The 18041-nt window shown below is 51.0% G+C and overlaps 1 protein-coding gene across 6 annotated transcripts in view; it reads left to right on the top strand.

The window, feature by feature from the left end:
* Nucleotides 1–18041, top strand: part of SUN1 (Sad1 and UNC84 domain containing 1) — a 57085-nt gene that overhangs the window by 34275 nt on the left and 4769 nt on the right. For 3 of the 6 annotated variants that reach the window (XM_023188517.1, XM_023188513.1, XM_023188514.3), the window contains 11 exons: nt 566–659; nt 1223–1281; nt 1405–1547; nt 2001–2210; nt 3557–3643; nt 4856–4899; nt 6343–6472; nt 8606–8860; nt 9943–10027; nt 14719–14834; nt 17307–17474. In XM_023188517.1, coding sequence (XP_023044285.1) covers nt 566–659; nt 1223–1281; nt 1405–1547; nt 2001–2210; nt 3557–3643; nt 4856–4899; nt 6343–6472; nt 8606–8860; nt 9943–10027; nt 14719–14834; nt 17307–17474 — 1391 coding nt within the window. The remainder of the gene's footprint in view (nt 1–565; nt 660–1222; nt 1282–1404; nt 1548–2000; nt 2211–3556; nt 3644–4855; nt 4900–6342; nt 6473–8605; nt 8861–9942; nt 10028–14718; nt 14835–17306; nt 17475–18041) is intronic. The other 3 variants (XM_031935976.1, XM_023188516.1, XM_031935977.1) reach the window with 2 other exon arrangements.

The following is an 18041-nucleotide window of genomic DNA, read 5'->3' as shown; positions in this document are numbered from 1 at the left end:
CACTCGATGATTTACCTAACCAAGTAAAAATCTCGTGTAGGCTCTGATGCTTTGACCCTTGGCGTCACGTGTCTCGTTCCTCATGGTGTAGCAGTGTAACTGACTCTACTTGCTGCATGAGCGCCCTTGGTTTCTCTGGGGTTGGGTCTGGGGTGCGTCCGGCTGCTCGAGTGCCCTGTGCAGGGTACAGAATGCATGGATCTAGGGCTTCCTCTCCTGCATCCTGTCCTGTGTGTTCATTAGTGTGACATGTTACTGCTTCGCCTCTCCTGCATCCTGTCCTGCGTGTTCATTAGTGTGACATGTTACTGCCTCGCCTCTCCTGCATCCTGTCCTGCGTGTTCATTAGTGTGACATGTTACTGCCTCGCCTCTCCTGCATCCTGTCCTGTGTGTTCATCAGCGTGACACATTACTGCCTCGCGTGGCAACTAGCATCATGGAACTTCTTCACCTCCAGCTTCATCTTCATGTGCTTCTTGCTTGGCCTTCACAGAAACAGTCCATTTAGGAGCTTGGTTTTCCTGAGAACGTTTCCTTAGAACGTTTGGTGTTCTCTCTTGCAGGGAAGGCAGCCTCCGGAGTGTTCTGGTGGCTGGGGATTGGATGGTACCAGTTTGTTACTTTGATTTCTTGGCTGAATGTGTTTCTTCTTACCAGGTAAGGAAATGGATATCATGTCAGCTTGGTGCTTTAAAGAACCAATTTTGTACCATTCGCAGGCTCTCATTTGATCTGTTATTTTATAAGGATTTAGCTTATATTCACATAGTGTTTGTATGTTTTACAAAAGTGCCTTTATGTTCTTATTTTTCAAACCAATCTGTGAGATAAGAAAGGCAGATATCATTAAGGAAAACAAGTGTGCAGAGGTGAGGCAGCTGGAAGGGCCTGGGCAGGGTGGGGACCCAGGTCCAGGCTCCTCCCCTGCTGCAGTGCCCAGTGGCGCCAGTCACCTCGGGAGACTGGTGACCTGAAGGGGCAGAGACTCAGGGCAGCTCGGCCGTCCCCACAGCACCAGAGAGTTGGTACCGTAGGTCTCGAGGACTCCGTTGGACACAAAGGTTCTCCTGTAGGCATCACAAGCCTTGTAGATAAAACCGTAACTGCTTTTCTAATACTGGGGGGTGGATTTTGCACGAAATTCTCTAGAGGGGGAAAGCAGATTGGTGAACATTGACTTTCATTTTTTCCAAGTCAAAGGTTTTCATTTTTACCCCCAGGTGCCTTCGAAACATCTGCAAGCTTTTAGTCTTGCTCGTCCCACTCCTCCTTTTACTCGGTAAGTCAATCCGGGGGCTAAGCAATACACATACGTGTAACTTAGTGAAAAAAATGAGCGTGTAAGTCCATGGTTTGAGAAACATGGTGTACCTGTGTGCGTGTGGTGGTTCTTCTCTTTTAGCAGGTCTCTCCTTACGGGGCCAGGGCGATTTCTTTTCGTTCCTGCCTGTGTTGAACTGGGCAAGCATGCATAGAACACAGCGGGTAGATGACCCCCAGGACGTATTGAAACCCGCGACTTCTCGCCTGAACCAGCCTCTGCAGGTAAGAGGGTAGAAGGGCCTGTCAGTTGGCACCGCACATGTGAGGTCTTCAGGGACGCGTCCACACTGCTGTGAGCCAGGCACTTCAGTCAGGTGCCCTGTTGTAGGAAATATTTTCAAATGTCAGTTAAGCAAGTCTTTGGAGCTCCTTAAGTGTTCTAAGAGTTCAAATGCACATTTAAAGTACTCTCATGGTTCATTTAGGTTTAATGTAAAAAAAAATTATAGTATTCATTACTGTGCAAAGTACGGAAAGTATAGAGAAGCAAATGAGAACCACCCATAGTCAGGCACGTGAGGATTGAACCTGATACTCCAGGTTTCTGTGGATTCCTCCATTCGTGTGCTGTGCACCCCGGAGCTGGTGTCTTGCTGTAGGACACTGTTTGGAGGTTTTGACTGACTGCTCATGGTCACTTGATTACCTGGTTTCATTCCTCTCTTACCATTTCAGGGTGACGACGAGGCTTTTCCATGGCATTGGATGAATGGCATGGAGCAGCAGGTGACTTCTCTGTCTGGACAGTGCCATCACCATGGCGAGAATCTCCGAGAGCTGACCACTTTGCTTCAGAAGCTGCAGGCTCGGGTGGACCAGATGGACGATGGCGCTGCTGGGGCATCAGCATCGGTCAGAGATGCTGTGGGACAGTCCCTGAGGGAGGTGGGTGCTGCTGGGCTTACCGGGCTCCACGGTGACACATGCATGCTTCTGGGTGCTGTGTTCTCTCTCTTTGGGTGACAGAGGGGATGGGAGAGGTGCCGTTGTGAGAAGGGATTGCACTTTCTGTTCTTAGCTGTTGAGAGCAGTGTGCCGGAGAGGGAGTGGGTTTCCCATCGTCTGCTGATGACCAGGAGGTGTGGCTTCCATAGCACGTGTGGAAGTGGTGGGCAGGAGATGTGTGATAACCCCAAGCGGGAAGTCTGGCGGTCGTGGAGAACCGTGGCCTTTCCTGTCCTGTTCTCCAGATTGCCCTCTGGGTGACAGGTCATGGCGCTCTGTCCCTGCAGACGGGACGGCCACTGAGTGGCCCTGTAGACAGGATGACCACTGAGATGGACACACACTGTCTCACATGGGTCCCAGACGCACTTCTCCTCCGAGGCGGCCCGAGATGCTCCTGCCCACCACAGGGATTGCGTGGGGGGACCCAGGAACCTCTGCTTCAGAGTACGCCCTCTCTTGTAAAGAAAACAGTCGACAGCTTTTCAGAACAGTTGAGTGAAAACTAAATTGTATGTGGCCTGAGCTCATTTTGGTACAGATTGAGCCCATTCTTAAGCCATCTTCCAGCACGTGCCTTTCTGGGCGTGATCATGGCAGTGATTGGAACGCAGAGCAGGGCTTCCCTCAGAAGCGGTGAGTGCAGTGTTAAACGCTCAGCCACCTGGCAGCGGGCAGAGCCTGGTACCTGCTCCCCTGAGCCTCTAGCTCATGTTTGCATCTGCACTACCTAGTGGAGGACGCCACTACTAGCATATGGCTGTTACATTTTTGTCAGTCAACACCACGTCGAATTTTAAATGGCAGGTTCTCATTTGCATGGCCCCATTTCAGGTGCCCAGTAGCCAAGAGTGACTGGTACTGCCCTGCTGGACAGCACAGCTGCAGCACGGCCCACTGTGGCCTGAGATGGGCATCGGGCCCTCACAGTGTTTACTGTGTCAGTGCACTGGGCTCAGGCCTGTGGTCCCAGCTACTCAGTAGGCCGAGGCAGGAGGGTCACCTGAGCCCAGGAGGTGGAGGTTGCAGTGAACCACAGAGGGGACCCGTGGTCCAGGCTGGAGTGCAGCCTTAAAATAAATAAATATGTAAATAAAGATCTCTGGAGTTAGGGATGAAGATGAGGATGTTGTTATTAAGCGGATTATTCCTTTAGGGTCTGTGCCACATTGCGACCACAGATTCTCTGATTGTCGACATTCCGTGTAGAAACGCCTTGGCCTAACTTGCCAGGTTTTTGTTGCTTAGCTTTCTCCATCATTTGTTCACCCCTTTTCTTTCCTAAGACTGACTTTATGGCTTTTCACCAAGAACATGAAGTGCGCATCTCACACTTGGAAGATATTCTGCGAAAACTGAGAGAAAAATCTGAGGTATTTATTTTTGACCTTATGCTTTTTTAAAATAAAAAGAAAACCAACTATGGCTCATATTTTAAAGCCCCTGGGTCATTTAATGTTCCTCTTTTTAGGTGATATGCTGCTGTTTTGTGTAAAATGGAAAGAAACACTTGTTCTCTGTCTGGTGCGTAACTCACGCATCCCTGTGTCTCTTGAGGGCACAGAGTAGGGCTGCACACGCCAGGAGGTGGCTCTGCCAATTCCAGGCGGCCTCTGGGTTTCCATCCAGCTTTTTCGGGCTCCAGGGTGCTTCCTCGCTGCCACACACCCCCTTGCAGTGTCTTTAAAGGGGAGATAAAGGACTGGAACCTTCTGACAGACAGCACTAGCTTTGGGCCGGAGGCCGGGACTGTTAGTTGCTGAGAATGCCAGGGGAGGGGCTGGGCCTGTGTGCTGCCCTCAGCCCTGGGGAGTTAGGGGTGGGGCTCGGGTTCCAGCTCTTTTGTGTCTCTGGTGCTTGACACAGAGCCTGGCGTGTCACATGTGCGTGTGTGTATTGAACTACATTGAGAAACATGGTGAGCCTAAGGGTTGTCTTTAGCACACCCTTTTGGGAATCATGGGACCCGCTCATGGGTTATGGAACCTGTGAGATAGGCAGGTTTACCTGGGAGGGAGAGGAGGCCTGAGAGGAGCAGGCAGAGGCGAGAATGTACCCCGCCTGCGAGGGTCTGCAGGGCGCCACCTCCTGTGTCCGCCCGTGAAGGTCTGCGGGCCACCGTCTCCTGTGTCCGCCTGCCCTGGGCCAGGCTGTGGAGATCTCCGTGGAGTGAGACTTGGGGCTGACACCGGCGTTCAGCATGGTGCTGCTGTCAGGTCGCGCGGATGGCACAGGCCAGCATGGCTCAGCTTCATGTGTGCCTCTGCCGTGTCCCTGTCCTTCACGTTTAGAACACACTCTGGAGGTGTGACAGGGAGCCGACTCCCAGCCTGGGTGCTGGTTACGGGAGCTGCATGTTCTGAGCCCACCAGGCTGTCCGCGTGTGATTTGTGCTCCTTTCTGTGCACACGTGATGAAGGTTACTTTCAGATGTACAGTGAACACTTCCTACCTGCCACCCACAGGCGGATCTGGACTTTGAATTAAAGGGGGTGTTCCAGAGAAATCAATGGAGTTTTAAGTATATGGATTTATGAAAAGTTAATACATAACTATTTCAGTAGATCATTTCTTACATTTTTTAGGCCATCCAGAAGGAACTAGAACAGACCAAGCAAAAAACAATCAGGTAGGAGGATTTGGAAAACACTCACTTTTGTCTTCTGTGTGTGTGTGTGTGTGTGTGTGTGTGTGTGTGTGTGTTATGTGGAGCGGCAGCAGAGTGATGAATGGGGGGACACGGGGCCGGCCTCCACCGTGGGTCACCTGAAGGCCCTGAGGTTTGTGCTGACAGACGCTCCTGCTGGGCTGCGTGAGGACAAAGGGGTCCTGAGGGACTTGCCACATCCACTTCCATGTGGCATGGACCTCCATCTCAAAGGTGCCGCCCTTGCCCCTGCTGTGACTTCATCTCCAGTGTCCTTGCAGGGCCACCCTCAGGGAGTAGGTCGAGGCCCATCTTGCAGCCCATGCCATAGTGGGTGTCATGGTGGGCTCTGCGCCGGGCCTCTGCTGGCACCGTTGGCATCTAGGTGGGTGGGGTTACAGCTCAGCCTCATCCCTGCTGCTGCTCCTGGAGGGCAGCCCCTGGTGGGCAGGACACCTGCTTCCAGAACCACCCGATTTGTGCTGGGCATGTCACGATGGGCCTCTCTGCGTGGCTGTTGGCCCTGCTGCCCTTGGAATCCGTGGCACAGCCGGGTCCCTCTGCACTTCCTGGGATGCTGGCATTTTGCTCCTGGAGGACTCCAGGCGGCTTTCTTCCACACAACTACTGATTTGCCTGAAGCCTGCTTAAGTGGAGTGCTTCCCTCTCACAGGTGTTCCCAGCACGGCAGCTTTGTCTTTCTTCCTTAGTTTTATGCACACAGCTCATACCCCCCACAATCTAGAAGAATCCTCGCTTCTAGATTGGGCAGCCTTGGCTTGGTTGTGGTTTGCCAAGGTCCCCGCGTCTGCACTCAGGAGGGTCTGTCCTCCACTGTGCCCCATGTTCCTCCTCCTTGTGGACAAGTATGAGAGCTGAAGCACAGTTTTCTCTTCTTCCAAAGCTTTTATTTCAATAAAAAGTTGCTTTAATATGTTAATATGTCAGTCCTAAAGTGTTGACCTGGGAATGAGCTTTTTGAGATACGAATTGTTAGTATCTCATTAAGTATGAGTACCTATAAAGGCCTCAAGTGATCCGCCTGCTTCGGCCTCCCAAAGTGCTGGGCTTATAGGCATGAGCCACCGTGCCCGGTCCAGAAATAAAGTTTTTAGATGCTTACATTGTTTTCAGAGAGAGCTCTCACTCACCACTGAGAAACACCGCTAGCAGCATTTTTGTAGGTAGCCTCCTTGTGCAGTGTGGATATTTGTATGTTACAGACATAAATTGATGCAAAAGAAGATCTCTCTGGGATTTTTATTGGAAACTGGCATTCAGTTTCCACGTTAGTGTGGCACGGGATGACATCTGCACAGTTAGGACACCCAGGAGTGGGATCGGGTCCTCTCAGCCTGTGTGTAGTGCGGGAAGTGTGTAGGCCGGGAGGCTTGTGTGTGACCCGTTCTCACTGTTGGATTCCAGTGCGGTTGATGAGCAGCTCCTGCCCACGGTCGAGCACCTCCAGCTGGAGCTGGATCAGCTAAAGTCAGAGCTGTCCAGCTGGCGACACGTGAAGACCGGCTGTGAGACAGTGGATGCCGTACGAGAAAGAGTGAGCTGCTTGCGTGTTTACTTTTTCTTTTATAATAGAGTAAAAGAAAACTTGATGACTTAGGTTTATTAGTTGTTTAAATTTTGTTTGTTTGTTTGTTTTTTGTTTTTTGAGACCGAGTCTCGCTGTGGCGCACAGGCTAGACTGCAGTGGCACGATCTCGGCTCACTGCAGACCACCTCCACCTCTTGTGTTCAAGCTATTCTCCCACCTTAGCCTCCCGAGTAGCTGGGACTACTGGCATGTGCCACTATGCCCAGCTGATTTTTGTGTTTTCAGATTTTGTGTTTTGTGTTTCACCACGATGATCAGGCTAGTCTCAAAATTCATGACTCCAAGTGATCTGTTTGCTTCAGCCTCCCAAAGTGCTGGGATTACAGGCCTTAGCCACCCACCACACCTGGCCTAAGTTGTTTAATTTTAACTTCCTTTAAAAACTTTTTTGACTATATGTGAACTTTTTAAATATTTCAAAATAACTAATTCAGTGCTCTGTAGATTTTCCTGTTCCCGCACCACCGCGTGTCAGCACCCACCGTGCGTCTTCCCAGTCTCCTTAGTGTGCGTGCAGCCCAGGGCCAGCGCTGACTTGTGGCTGGGTTGTTGCTGTGTACCTTTCATTAAATAGACCCATCAAGAACCTGCTGCTTGCTCTGTTTCATGTTGAAACATATCATAGACATTGCTTCAAGTCCATCATCCTTAGGCAGAGGAGAAAATCTAGACATTGAGAGCTGCTTAAGAATGAAAACACAATCATTTGAATGGCAAAAGTCGTCAAAGTCAGACAGTAGATTGGTAAAGGTATTTGCAATATGTATGCTACAATTATCTCTGATGGGCAGAGAGCCCCTAGAATTGGTAGGAAGAGAAGCAGTAGTGACAGAGAAAGCGTGCGATAGGCTGGGCGCGGTGGCTCACACCTGTAATTCCAGCACTCTGGGAGGCCCAGGCGGGCGGATCACCTGAGGTCAGGAGTTCGAGACCAGCCGGCCAAGTTGGTGAAACCCTCTACTAAAAATACAAAATTAGCTGGGTGTGGTCGTACGGGTCTGTAATCCCAGCTACTTGGGAGGCTGAGGCAGGAGAATAGCTTGAACCTGGGAGGCGGAGGTTGCAGTGAGCCAAGATCACGCCATTGCACTCCAGCTTCGGCAAGAGTGAGACTCTGTCTCAAAAAAAAAAAAAAAAAAGCCAGTGTGCCATCAGGGAGCTGAGTCCTACTGATGGGACTTGCAGATTACAGCAGGCTCTCATCTTTAGTCTGCAGGCCCACGAGGACGTCGGCTGCTGTCAGCGCTGGCCAAGGCGGTGGGCTTTCCCCTGGCCAGGAGGACCGTCACCAGCCACGGTCTCTGGGGGAAAACCTTAGGATATTCACCAGTGACAAATACATGCACTCTTTGAAACGTGCAACCATGCCCTTGGGAATCATCCTACAGAAATAAAGGCAGCAGTACAGAGGCCACACAGGCAGGAGGGTTAGCGCTGCGAAGTTAGTGCGGGGAGAAGTGAGGGTAGAAAGCAGCCACGTGCCACTGTTAGTGAGTGTGGGCTAGAGAAGGGTATGTCCACACGTGGAGCGTGGGAGGGTGGCCGTGATGAACGGCCGTGTCATAGGCTTTGCCATTTCCTTCACGGTCTATTGTTATAAAGCAAGAAGAGAAACGTATTTACATATGTGTTTGTGTGCATAGAAATAACACGGGGCGTATTTAGCATACATAAAGATATAATTTAGGTTCGTTTATATGACTGTTTTCTTACCAGACCAAGTTTGTTAATGGCAGGGCCTCTCCGATGCACCTGTGCGCCTAGCTGCAGGGTGCCCGGCGGGTGCTTGCTGGATGAACACGCACCTCCAGATGGTGTGGACATGCCCCATCGCGTCCTTCAGCTCCTAGGATGCAGGTCGCACTCATCCCACGAACTTGCCTATTTCTCTTCTTTTTAACATGTTCCTGCATTATTGGAGGGATTCTTAAATTTAATACGAAGGAAAACACTGTCACAATGACATTCTAGATTTTGAGAGGATATATAATACTTTTGAGGTATCTAAGATAATGGACCCAAAGAGTGGAAATGATTTAGTTAAAATAGTAAATTTGTGTCTCTCTACTGTTTTACTAGGTGGATGTGCAAGTCAGAGAAACGGTGAAACTCCTGTTTTCTGAAGATCAGCAAGGCGGCTCTCTGGAACAGCTGCTACAGAGGTTCTCGTCGCAGTGTGTGAGCAGGGGCGACCTGCACACGATGCTGCGAGACCTGGAGCTGCAGATCCTGAGGAACGTCACCCACCACATTTCCGTAACCAAGCAGCTCCCAGCCTCGGAAGCTGTGGTGTCTGCTGTGAGCGAGGCGGGGGCGTCTGGAATAACAGAGGCGGTGAGTCGGCGGCAAGTAAATGCTTACAGTCCATTCTGTGCTGAGACTGAAGACCTCGCTGTGAGGCATGGATGTTGATGTGTTGTTTTAAGAGTGGTCTGGCTAGGGTGTGCTTAGCTGACGTCAGTGAGATGGGACGTGCCTGGGCAATGCCGTGTGTGGAGGGGCAGCTGTGCGGTGAGCTTCAGCTCTTGCTGTCGATGTCATTACTGAGCTGCCTCTCGGGAGTTCTTTATACTTTGTGAATCTTTTTGTCCGAAAGAGTCCATCTGCCTGTGTGGTGGCCACACCTTCTGAAGTTCCATGAAAATGTCTCCGTGTAGTAGTCTGTTCTCACCCTGCTAATAAAGACATACCCAGGACTGGGCAATTTAGAAAGGATGATTGACTCACAGTTCCACATGGCTGGGGAAGCCTCACAATCATGGGGGAAGGTGAACAAGGAGCAAAGTCATGTCTTACATGGCGGCAGGCAAGAGAGCACGTGCAAGGGAACTCCCTTTATAAAACCATCAGATCTCGTGAGACACTATCAGGAGAACAGCATGGGAGAAACCCCACCCCCAGGACTCAGTTCCACCACCTAGTCTCCACCACAATGTGGGAATTATGGGAGCTGCAATTCAAGGCCATGACTCGGTTCCCCCACCCAGTCCCCACCACAGCGTGGGAATTAGGGGAGCTGCAATTCAAGGTGAGACTTGGTCAGGGACACAGCCAAACAGTGTCACTCAGTAATACCTAAATTCCCAGAATTTCCTGTGTTCCAGGCTTGAAGTCTCATCCTTCCTTTATTTATGTTTTATGGCGTCTGGGGGATTTTTCTGGTTCAAAGATTGATGGTGGCCATGGCTGAGCCCTGGGGGAAGAGACCTCGTGCCGTCCCATCTCCGTCCAATGGCCTTGGCAGTTGGGTGCAGGACTGGAGTGTGGAGTTACTTCCCTCGTGCCTAGGATCCCCTACGTAGGTTCCATTGAGAAAATGCTCTAATGTAAGTGTCTGGTCCTCATCTATGGCACTAAAACCCAAGTCTCTCCTCTCCTGTTCTGGTGTTCGGTGGTCTGTCCTCGTGTCTGTCCAGCAAGCACGTGCCATCGTGAACAACGCCTTGAAGCTGTATTCCCAAGATAAGACTGGGATGGTGGACTTTGCTCTGGAATCTGGTGGTGAGTAAACAGACGTTCGGATGACTAAGTGAGATGGTCACCTGTTAGCAGGGGTGTGCACTGGAGAGGCTGTTGCTGCCCCACTTCCAGCAGTAAAGACTCCTAACGTTTACACATCTGAGAAAAGGCGTGTGATTCTGGGCACGTCCCTGGTGTTCTTTCTTGCTGGCCAATTGTGTTTGGGGGGCACAGGTTCTCCCCTGGAAGGGCTGCTGGTGCATGCTTGTGGCTAAGTCAAGGTTCACAGCACAGAAAGTTTGGTCGACTTCACTCTCTCCGGGGATTGTTCAGTGCCTTCAGGAGAGACTCAGCAGTGACCACATAGCTCTCCCCGAGGGCGTCCACTCAGCAGCAAGACAGACCAGGAGCAGAAGCAGGCTAAGAAAATGCATTGATGGGGGCAGCGTTTCAGGACCTCAGAGAAATACAAAGGCCGCTGTGGTCAGGGTCTGGGAAACCCTGCAGGGTCACAAGCCTAGGCCAGACCTCTTGGGGCAGATGCATTTGGAAATCAGAATTGCAGCCGAGGAAAGTTCTGGGGTCCACATAGCCCCTCCGTGGGGAGTGGGGCAGCACACCTGGATCAGACACGCGCATTTCCGAAAGAACCATGAGAGGAGAGCTAGACCTGCTTCACGTCTGCTCAGGGAAGGTTTGCACCACACATGTTATGGAAATCAAAATCTTGGTTTTCTGAAGTTTTTTGGTTTTTTTTTTTGTTTGTTTGTTTTTTTGAGACAGTCTCGCTCTGTTGCCCAGGCTGGAGTGCAGTGGCGCGATCTCGGCTCACCGCAAGCTCTGTGTCCGGGTTCATGCCATTCTCCTGCGTCAGCCTCCCGAGTAGCTGGGACTACAGGCGCTGCGACCACGCCCTGCTATTTTTTTGTATTTTTAGTAGAGACGGGGTTTCACCGTGTTAACCAGGATGGTCTTGATCTCCTGACCTTGTGATCTGCACACCTCAGCCTCCCAAAGTGCTGGGATTACAGGTGTGAGCTACCACGTCCGGCCTTTCTAAAGTTTTTAAATGTAGGATTTGCAAATGTGGGCTGGGAGGCTCACATTATCACTCAAGATGCTGAGTTCAGTACACGTTAGTGTGTGGAGGTACTGGAGAGTCTGCAGAGCAGGAGGGATTTCTAAAACCCACGATGGTGTAGGGCTGGGTAGGGACTCTGCCGTGTGGTGGTGCAGGAACCTGATCCCATTAGTACGGGAGCAGCTGGGTTTGAGTTCAGTCATTTGCCACCCTGCGGGTTCTTCCTGTGGTGGCTGCAGACTGAAGTCATAGTAACAATGGCCAGATTCTTCCAAATGGGAGACGTCAACAAGGCCACTGGCGTGGTCAGTGTGTGTGTGTTTAAAGTGACCTTTTTAGAATATTAAGTGCTTTAGTTATGTATTTTGAAATTCAGTGATTTAGGAAGAAATTATTTTCCATGAAGAGGCATCAATTGACATGAACCATACAGTTTGAGCCGGGAGATGTCATTTATTCTTAAAACCCTAGTTCATCCTTACAGGTTTGTGTGTACCTCAGAACACTGGTAATTCTGAGGAGGCTGCACTGAAGGTTCCGATACTGAAGAAAACATTGATTGGCACTTTGTGAGTTAGACTGAGAGCAGGATTTTTAGAAAGATAATTCAGTGGTTCGGAAATTCAGGTCTCAATCAGCCACATTAAAATCCCCTGGTTTCTTGGTGAAAGCATCAGTTTCTAGCCGGGCGCGGTGCTCACACCTGGAATCCCAGCACTTTGGGAGGCCGAGGCAGGCGGATCACGAGGTCAGGAGATCAAGACCATCCTGGCCAACACGGTGAAACCCCGTCTCTACTGAAAATGCAAAAAACTAGCTGGGCATGGTGGCGGCGCCTGTAATCCCAGCTACACGGGAGGCTGAGGCAGGAGAATGGCGTAAACCCAGGAGGCGGAGCTTGCAGTAAGCCGAGATCATATCACTGTACTCCAGCCTGGGGACAGAGCAAGAAAAAAACAAAAACCATCAGTTTCTGCCTCTCCTGCCCATGGTTCACCAGCGCCGGGGCTCCTGGAGTGCCGCCCTCCTGAGCTGGCCCTTGCTGCCCAGGGCTGCGTGCTGCCTTCAGGCCAACTTGGTTTTTGTTTCTTGGGGATGTTTTGTCCTGTTACGACAACAACCTTCTGCCTGCCCTGTTTCCTACTGAGGGCCAAGCTGGACTTGTTTTTTATGCTTCCTCTTGTTATTGAGATGTAATTCACACAAAAAATTCACCATTTTAAAATGTACAGCTCCGTGGTTATTAGCGTATTCATAGTGCAGCCATCACCACTGCCTCAGCCCAAAATCTTTCTGACCCCCGCTAGAAAACCCTGTACCTGCCAGCAGTCATCCTCACGGCCCCGGCCTTTTCACTGTGATTGGTGATTATTGTGACGGAAGGTCTGCTTTTCCGGGCCTGAAAGCTCACCTGCCAGGTGACACCAGGCTCAGTTGTGTGCTTTATTCTTCATTGAGAAAAACCAAGGAAAGTTCATTCAGAGTAGCTGTCTCTCTAGCAGTAGTGGGGGAAGGCCAGTATTGTAAGAATTTGCCAGTTTCAGTAAGTAAAAATTCTGTATCCTAAAGCAGTTGTAAACTCTGAACTCTCAGTTTGAGAAAGTACAATTAAGTAAGAAAAGGACTGGTCTAAAAGTAGGAGATTCTTTCTATATGTAAAACCTTAAGAAGTTTAAAAACACTTTTTTTAACCCTAAAATATTTATTAGCTGGTATTAGATAACATCCTTTGTCATTTTCAAACTTATGTATTTTAATGGGTTCTTAACTAATTACCTATTTTTTAGTTTTTGTGATACATAGGTGCATATATTTATGGGGTGTGTAAGATGTTCTGATACAGGCCTGCAATGTGAAGTAAGCACATCATGGAAAACGGGGTACCCATCCCCTCCAGCATTTATCCTTTGAGTTACCAACAATTCAGTTATACTCTAAGTTATTTAAAAATGCACAGTTAGGCCGGTGCAGTGGCAGCACTTCGGGAGGCCGAGGCAGGCGGATCACCTGAGGTCGGGAGTTTGAGACCACCCTGACCAACATGGAGAAACCTCGTCTCTACCAAAAAGATACAAAAAAATTATCCAGGTGTGGTGGGCGCCTGTAATCCCAGCTACTGGGGAGGCTGAGGCAGGAGAATCACTTGAACCCAGGAGGCAGAGGTTGCAGTGAGCCAAGATCGTACCATTGCACTCCAGCCTGGGTAACAAGTGAAACTTCATCTCAAAAAAAAAAAAAAAGCACAATTAAGTTATTCACTATAGTCGCCCTGTTCTGCTATCATACAGTAGGTCTTACGCATTCATTTTTCTTAGAGACAAAGGGTCTCTGTTGCCCAGGCTGGAGTGCAGTGGTGCAATCTCGGCTCACCACAACCTCTGCCTCCCGACTTCAAGCGATTCTCCTGCCTCGGCCTCCTGAGTAGCTGGGATTACAGGGGCGCAGCACCACGTCTGGCTAATTTTCGTATTTTTAGTAGAGATGGGGTTTGTCCATGTTGGTCAGGCTAGTCTGGAACTTCTGACCTCAGGTGATCCACCCGCCTCGGCCTCCCAAAGTGCTGGGATTACAGGCGTGAGCCACTGCACTCTGCCTCATTCTATTTTTTTTTTGTTTTTGGACCCATTAACCATGCCCACTTTCTCCAAGCCCCAACTCCCCTTCCCAATCCCTGGTACCACCCTTCTACTGTCTCTGTCCGTGAGTTCAGTGGTTTTGGTTTTTAGATCCCACGAGTAAGTGAGAACATGGGATGTTTGTCTTTCTGTGCCTGGCTTATGTCACTTAACACAAAGACCTCTGGTATCCATCCATGTTGCAAATGACAAGCCTTTTTTTTTTTTTTTTTTTTTTTTTTTTTGAGGTGGAGTCTTGCTCTATCACCCAGGCTGGAGTCAGTGACGTGATCTTGGCTCATTCCCAGTTCAAGCGATTCTCCTGCCTTGGCCTCCCAAGTAGCTGGGATTACAGGCGCCTGTCACCACGCCTGGCTAATTTGTGTATTTTTAGTAGAGATGGGGTTTCACCATGTTGGCCAGGCTGGTCTGGAACTCCTGACCTCAGGTGATCCGTCTGCCTCACCCTCCCAAAGTGCTGGGATTACAGGCGTGAGCCATTGCGCCTGGCCTGCTCTCACTGTTTTTTATGGCTGAGTAGTGCTCCAGTGTGTTTGTGCACCCCATTCATCTGTTAGTGGACATTTAGTTTGCTTCCAGATGTTAGTCATTGTAAACAAGTAGTGCTGCACCAAAGATAGAAGTGTGGATCTCCCTTCGATAGACGGCCTTCCTTTCTGTCGGGTGTGTACCCAGGAGTGGCATTGCTCGGTCGTGTGGTAGCTCAGTTGTGAGTTTTCTGCGGGACCTCCCAACCGCTCTCCATAGTGGTTGTACTAATCTCCATTCCCAGCAACAGTGCGTGAGGGTCCTTTCTCCACGTCCTCATCAGCATTTGTTACTGCCTGTCTTTAGGATAGAAGCCATTTTAACGGCAGGGAGAAGAAATCTCATTGTAGCTTTTACTTGCATTTCTCTATCAGTGACATTGAGCACTTTTCTTGAAAACATTCTGAATAAATCCTTAAGAGGTGCAATACTATTGCTTCCAAAATGGTGGAACTGGACCCTGAGACTGATCTGAACTTTGCTTTAAGGTGGCAGCATCCTGAGTACTCGCTGTTCTGAAACTTACGAAACCAAAACGGCCCTGATGAGTCTGTTTGGGATCCCGCTGTGGTACTTCTCGCAGTCCCCGCGCGTAGTCATCCAGGTGAGTGGCCGCCGGTGGCCGGAGCTGCTCTTCAGCATGGGCTGTTAGTGTTCACAGGCCGTATGTCCACAGCCTGGCAGAACTTCGTGAGAGGAACATGTCTGTGGAACTGGTACCACAAGCAGCAGCAGCATTCCCACACCGAGGAGTCCCCAGCGTCCCCATGTAGCCTCCACGCTACCCGTCTGTTGGCTTGGGTTTAGCGTCGCAAAGATGGGACCGTGTGGCACATGCTGGTCCTGTTGGCCTTCCTCCCTCCCTCTTTTGGGTGGTCCAGCCGTGGCGGTGTGAGTGGCAGCTGTTCCTGCTCGGGGCTGTGGGTCTTCCATCACGAGAGTCCGCTGTGCTTTCTCAGGTGTTGAGAGAGAATAGGTGGGGAGGCCCTCGCTGTCTGGCCTCAGTGTGGGCCTTCACCCCCGGTCTCCTGGACGTTCTGCTGTTGTCCTCGTTGTGTACTGCTTTTCTGTGGCTTCGTTTAATACTTTATACTATTGACTGTACAAGTTTAAAATTGACTGTACAAGTTTAAAGCACTAAAGGATGGAGAATTTAAACAGGTAGATCTATTTTGCCTCAGTACTCAAATCCTGCCTAATCTTCATGACATGTTTTGAAGAAAAGTCCAGTAATTCCTTGTATGTGGAACAACGCCAAGACAGCTTTCACAAGTCCAGCCTGAAAGAATTCATGACATGCCCGTGACCTGAAGTTGAAGGTCCCGCGGGACTGTCGTCGTCATGATCTCGTTCCCAGGCCGCCCCGGTGGAAGTGTCGGGTCAGCGGGACCGTGTGGCTTTCTGTGGCCATCAGCAGCGCACAGACTCAACAGCACTTCGCTCCCGAGGGCGCAGCCGCGAGCCCCTCCTCAGTGCAGGCAGATGCAGCCTCTGCTGTCGTGAAGCCACACGGCCCTGCGCTTGGCACGCAGCTGCTTTTTCCGTGCCAGCTCGCGAGCACCAGCGGTGCAGTCTGTGTCACATGGCAGGGCCGACAGGTTTCCCGCACGGGGTTGCCACGGTGTTCCTGCGTGGCGGTCCTGCTCCTGGCCGTAACCACCCTCTCAGCGGGCTTGGTGGTCCTGACCCTCCCAGAGGAGCTCACTGGCCCCGCAGCGTTGTCGGCGTGATGCTGGTGGGGATCTGGTGGTTAGAGCGCAGCGTGGCCTCAGTGTCTCAGAGACTGAGGGAGAGGGTGGAGCTCAGCCCTCCCTGGCACAGTTCTCTCTCAGAAGGAACTGCACGTCACTGGAGGGGCAGACTTCATATAAACCACCGTCACTGTGATGGGACTGGACCAAGAAGCTCTCGGCTCCTGGGAAGTAAAGAGAACGTTACAGAACATAGGGACAGCAGATGGAAGGGACCACAGTGGAGCCTCGCCAGAGGGTCGCTCCAGACCTTTGGGTGAGGGCGTGGCCCAGCTCACTGAACATCGGGGAAGTTGCTGTGGTGCCACACCGAGGAATGTGCCAGCATGCTGGGAAAGCCTGTGCACAGCAGGGTGACTCACCGGGTGTTTGGCTGCAGCACACCCAAGAGGGGTACCAGGGAACCTCAGTGTCCCTCCAGCACCCTGAGCTGGCAAGGGCTAGGCTCTGCGCTGGCAAAGGGAGAGCAGTTCAAGGGTCAGCTCCATCTTCACAGCGCAGCAGAAGGGTAGCCTGGGGACTGAGGGACAGTAAATCCACAGCTGGCATAGAGGAGAAGCCGGCGGGTATGTGCCCATCGTTCACCGTCTCGTCTAAACATGAATGAACATGTGTGTGTCATCCTCACACACCGAAGGCAGGCTGCCTGCACGGCAGCTTCCTCCATTGCGCACAGCAGCATGACTGCCTGAATGCAGCATCTGCAACTTCTTAGCCAGTCCCTGTGTGCTTGGGGACATCGCGCTGTGGGGTGTGCTCTTGGTCGCATCTGCATCCTGCAGTTCTGTCCCTGCACCTGGAGGTGGAGGTGCGACTGCAGTCCAGAGGCAGATGTGTGCACAGTGGGCCGACCTCACCAAGCTGCGCTTCTGGGGCTGCACGCTGCACCGTGCCCGGCAGTGAGAACGTGCGTCTCCCCAGGGCGTCAGCGGCAGACTCTGTTAGACCCTTGATGTTGGTCGGATAGGGGGGCAGTGGTGGTTCCCTGTGATGTCCCTTCTTGCTGTGTGGGGCGGGGGGGCATCTTCCCACGACCGAGGACCACTGACGTTCACCTTTTCTTTGAAGTATGTTGTATGTCTCACCCATTTTTCTTTAAGGTTCTGGTCATTTTAACTTTTATGCAACATATGGGCTGGAGATAGTGACCCTTTGAGGAGTGAATTACAAATGCTTTTCCCAGCTTATCTTCGGATTTTGCTCATGGCAGTTTCTACCATGTAAAAATTATTTTTAGTTCAGTATAATCAGCCTTTCCTCTTACTGCTTCTAAGTGGGTAAGAGCATGCTCACACTCTGAGTCCTCATGTTTTTCCTTTCCTCAGCCTGACATTTACCCCGGTAACTGCTGGGCATTTAAAGGCTCCCAGGGGTACCTGGTGGTGAGGCTCTCCATGATGATCCACCCAGCCGCCTTCACTCTGGAGCACATTCCTAAGACGCTGTCACCCACAGGCAACATCAGCAGCGCCCCCAAGGACTTCGCCGTCTATGTGAGTGCACACGGCTGCCTCTCCTTCTCCCACACCTTCCTGGGAGTTCCCACTGATGAAAGCCAGTGACGTGAGCGCACTGGAGACGGCTGCCTCTGGCCGCCCTCTCTCAGCAGATTCAGTGTTGAGGGGCACATTCTAGTGGTTTTCCAGGGAGGGTAACTTAGAAATGGCCTATTACCTGATGTCCACTTTACATACAGTACTACACTGACCAAGGCAGACACGCCTAAGGATTTTGCTCTTCGCCGCCTTGGCCAGGTTGCCTGTGACAGGTGTTCGGGCAACTGGGTGACATGGGAGCAGCTAACTGACAAGAGGACTGCCATGATCCCAGCCCCAGAAAAACCCACCATTAATACTGTGATATTTTCTGGTTTTTTCCCCATGCCTTTTAAAGAAGACAGTTTAGCCTGTAATCCTAGCACTTTGGGAGGCTGAGATGGACGGATCACCTGAGGTCAGGAGTTTGAGACCAGCCTGGCCAACATGGTGAAACCCGGTCTCTACTAAAATATACAAAAAAAAAAAAAAAAAAAAAAAGAGCCAGGCATGGTGGTGCACGCC

This window comes from Piliocolobus tephrosceles, chromosome 8 (genome assembly GCF_002776525.5).
Source record: "Piliocolobus tephrosceles isolate RC106 chromosome 8, ASM277652v3, whole genome shotgun sequence".
Classification (NCBI taxonomy): Eukaryota; Metazoa; Chordata; class Mammalia; order Primates; family Cercopithecidae; genus Piliocolobus; species Piliocolobus tephrosceles.
The sequence above is the reverse complement of the archived record's forward strand: the minus strand, read 5'-3'. Positions and strand labels throughout refer to the sequence as shown.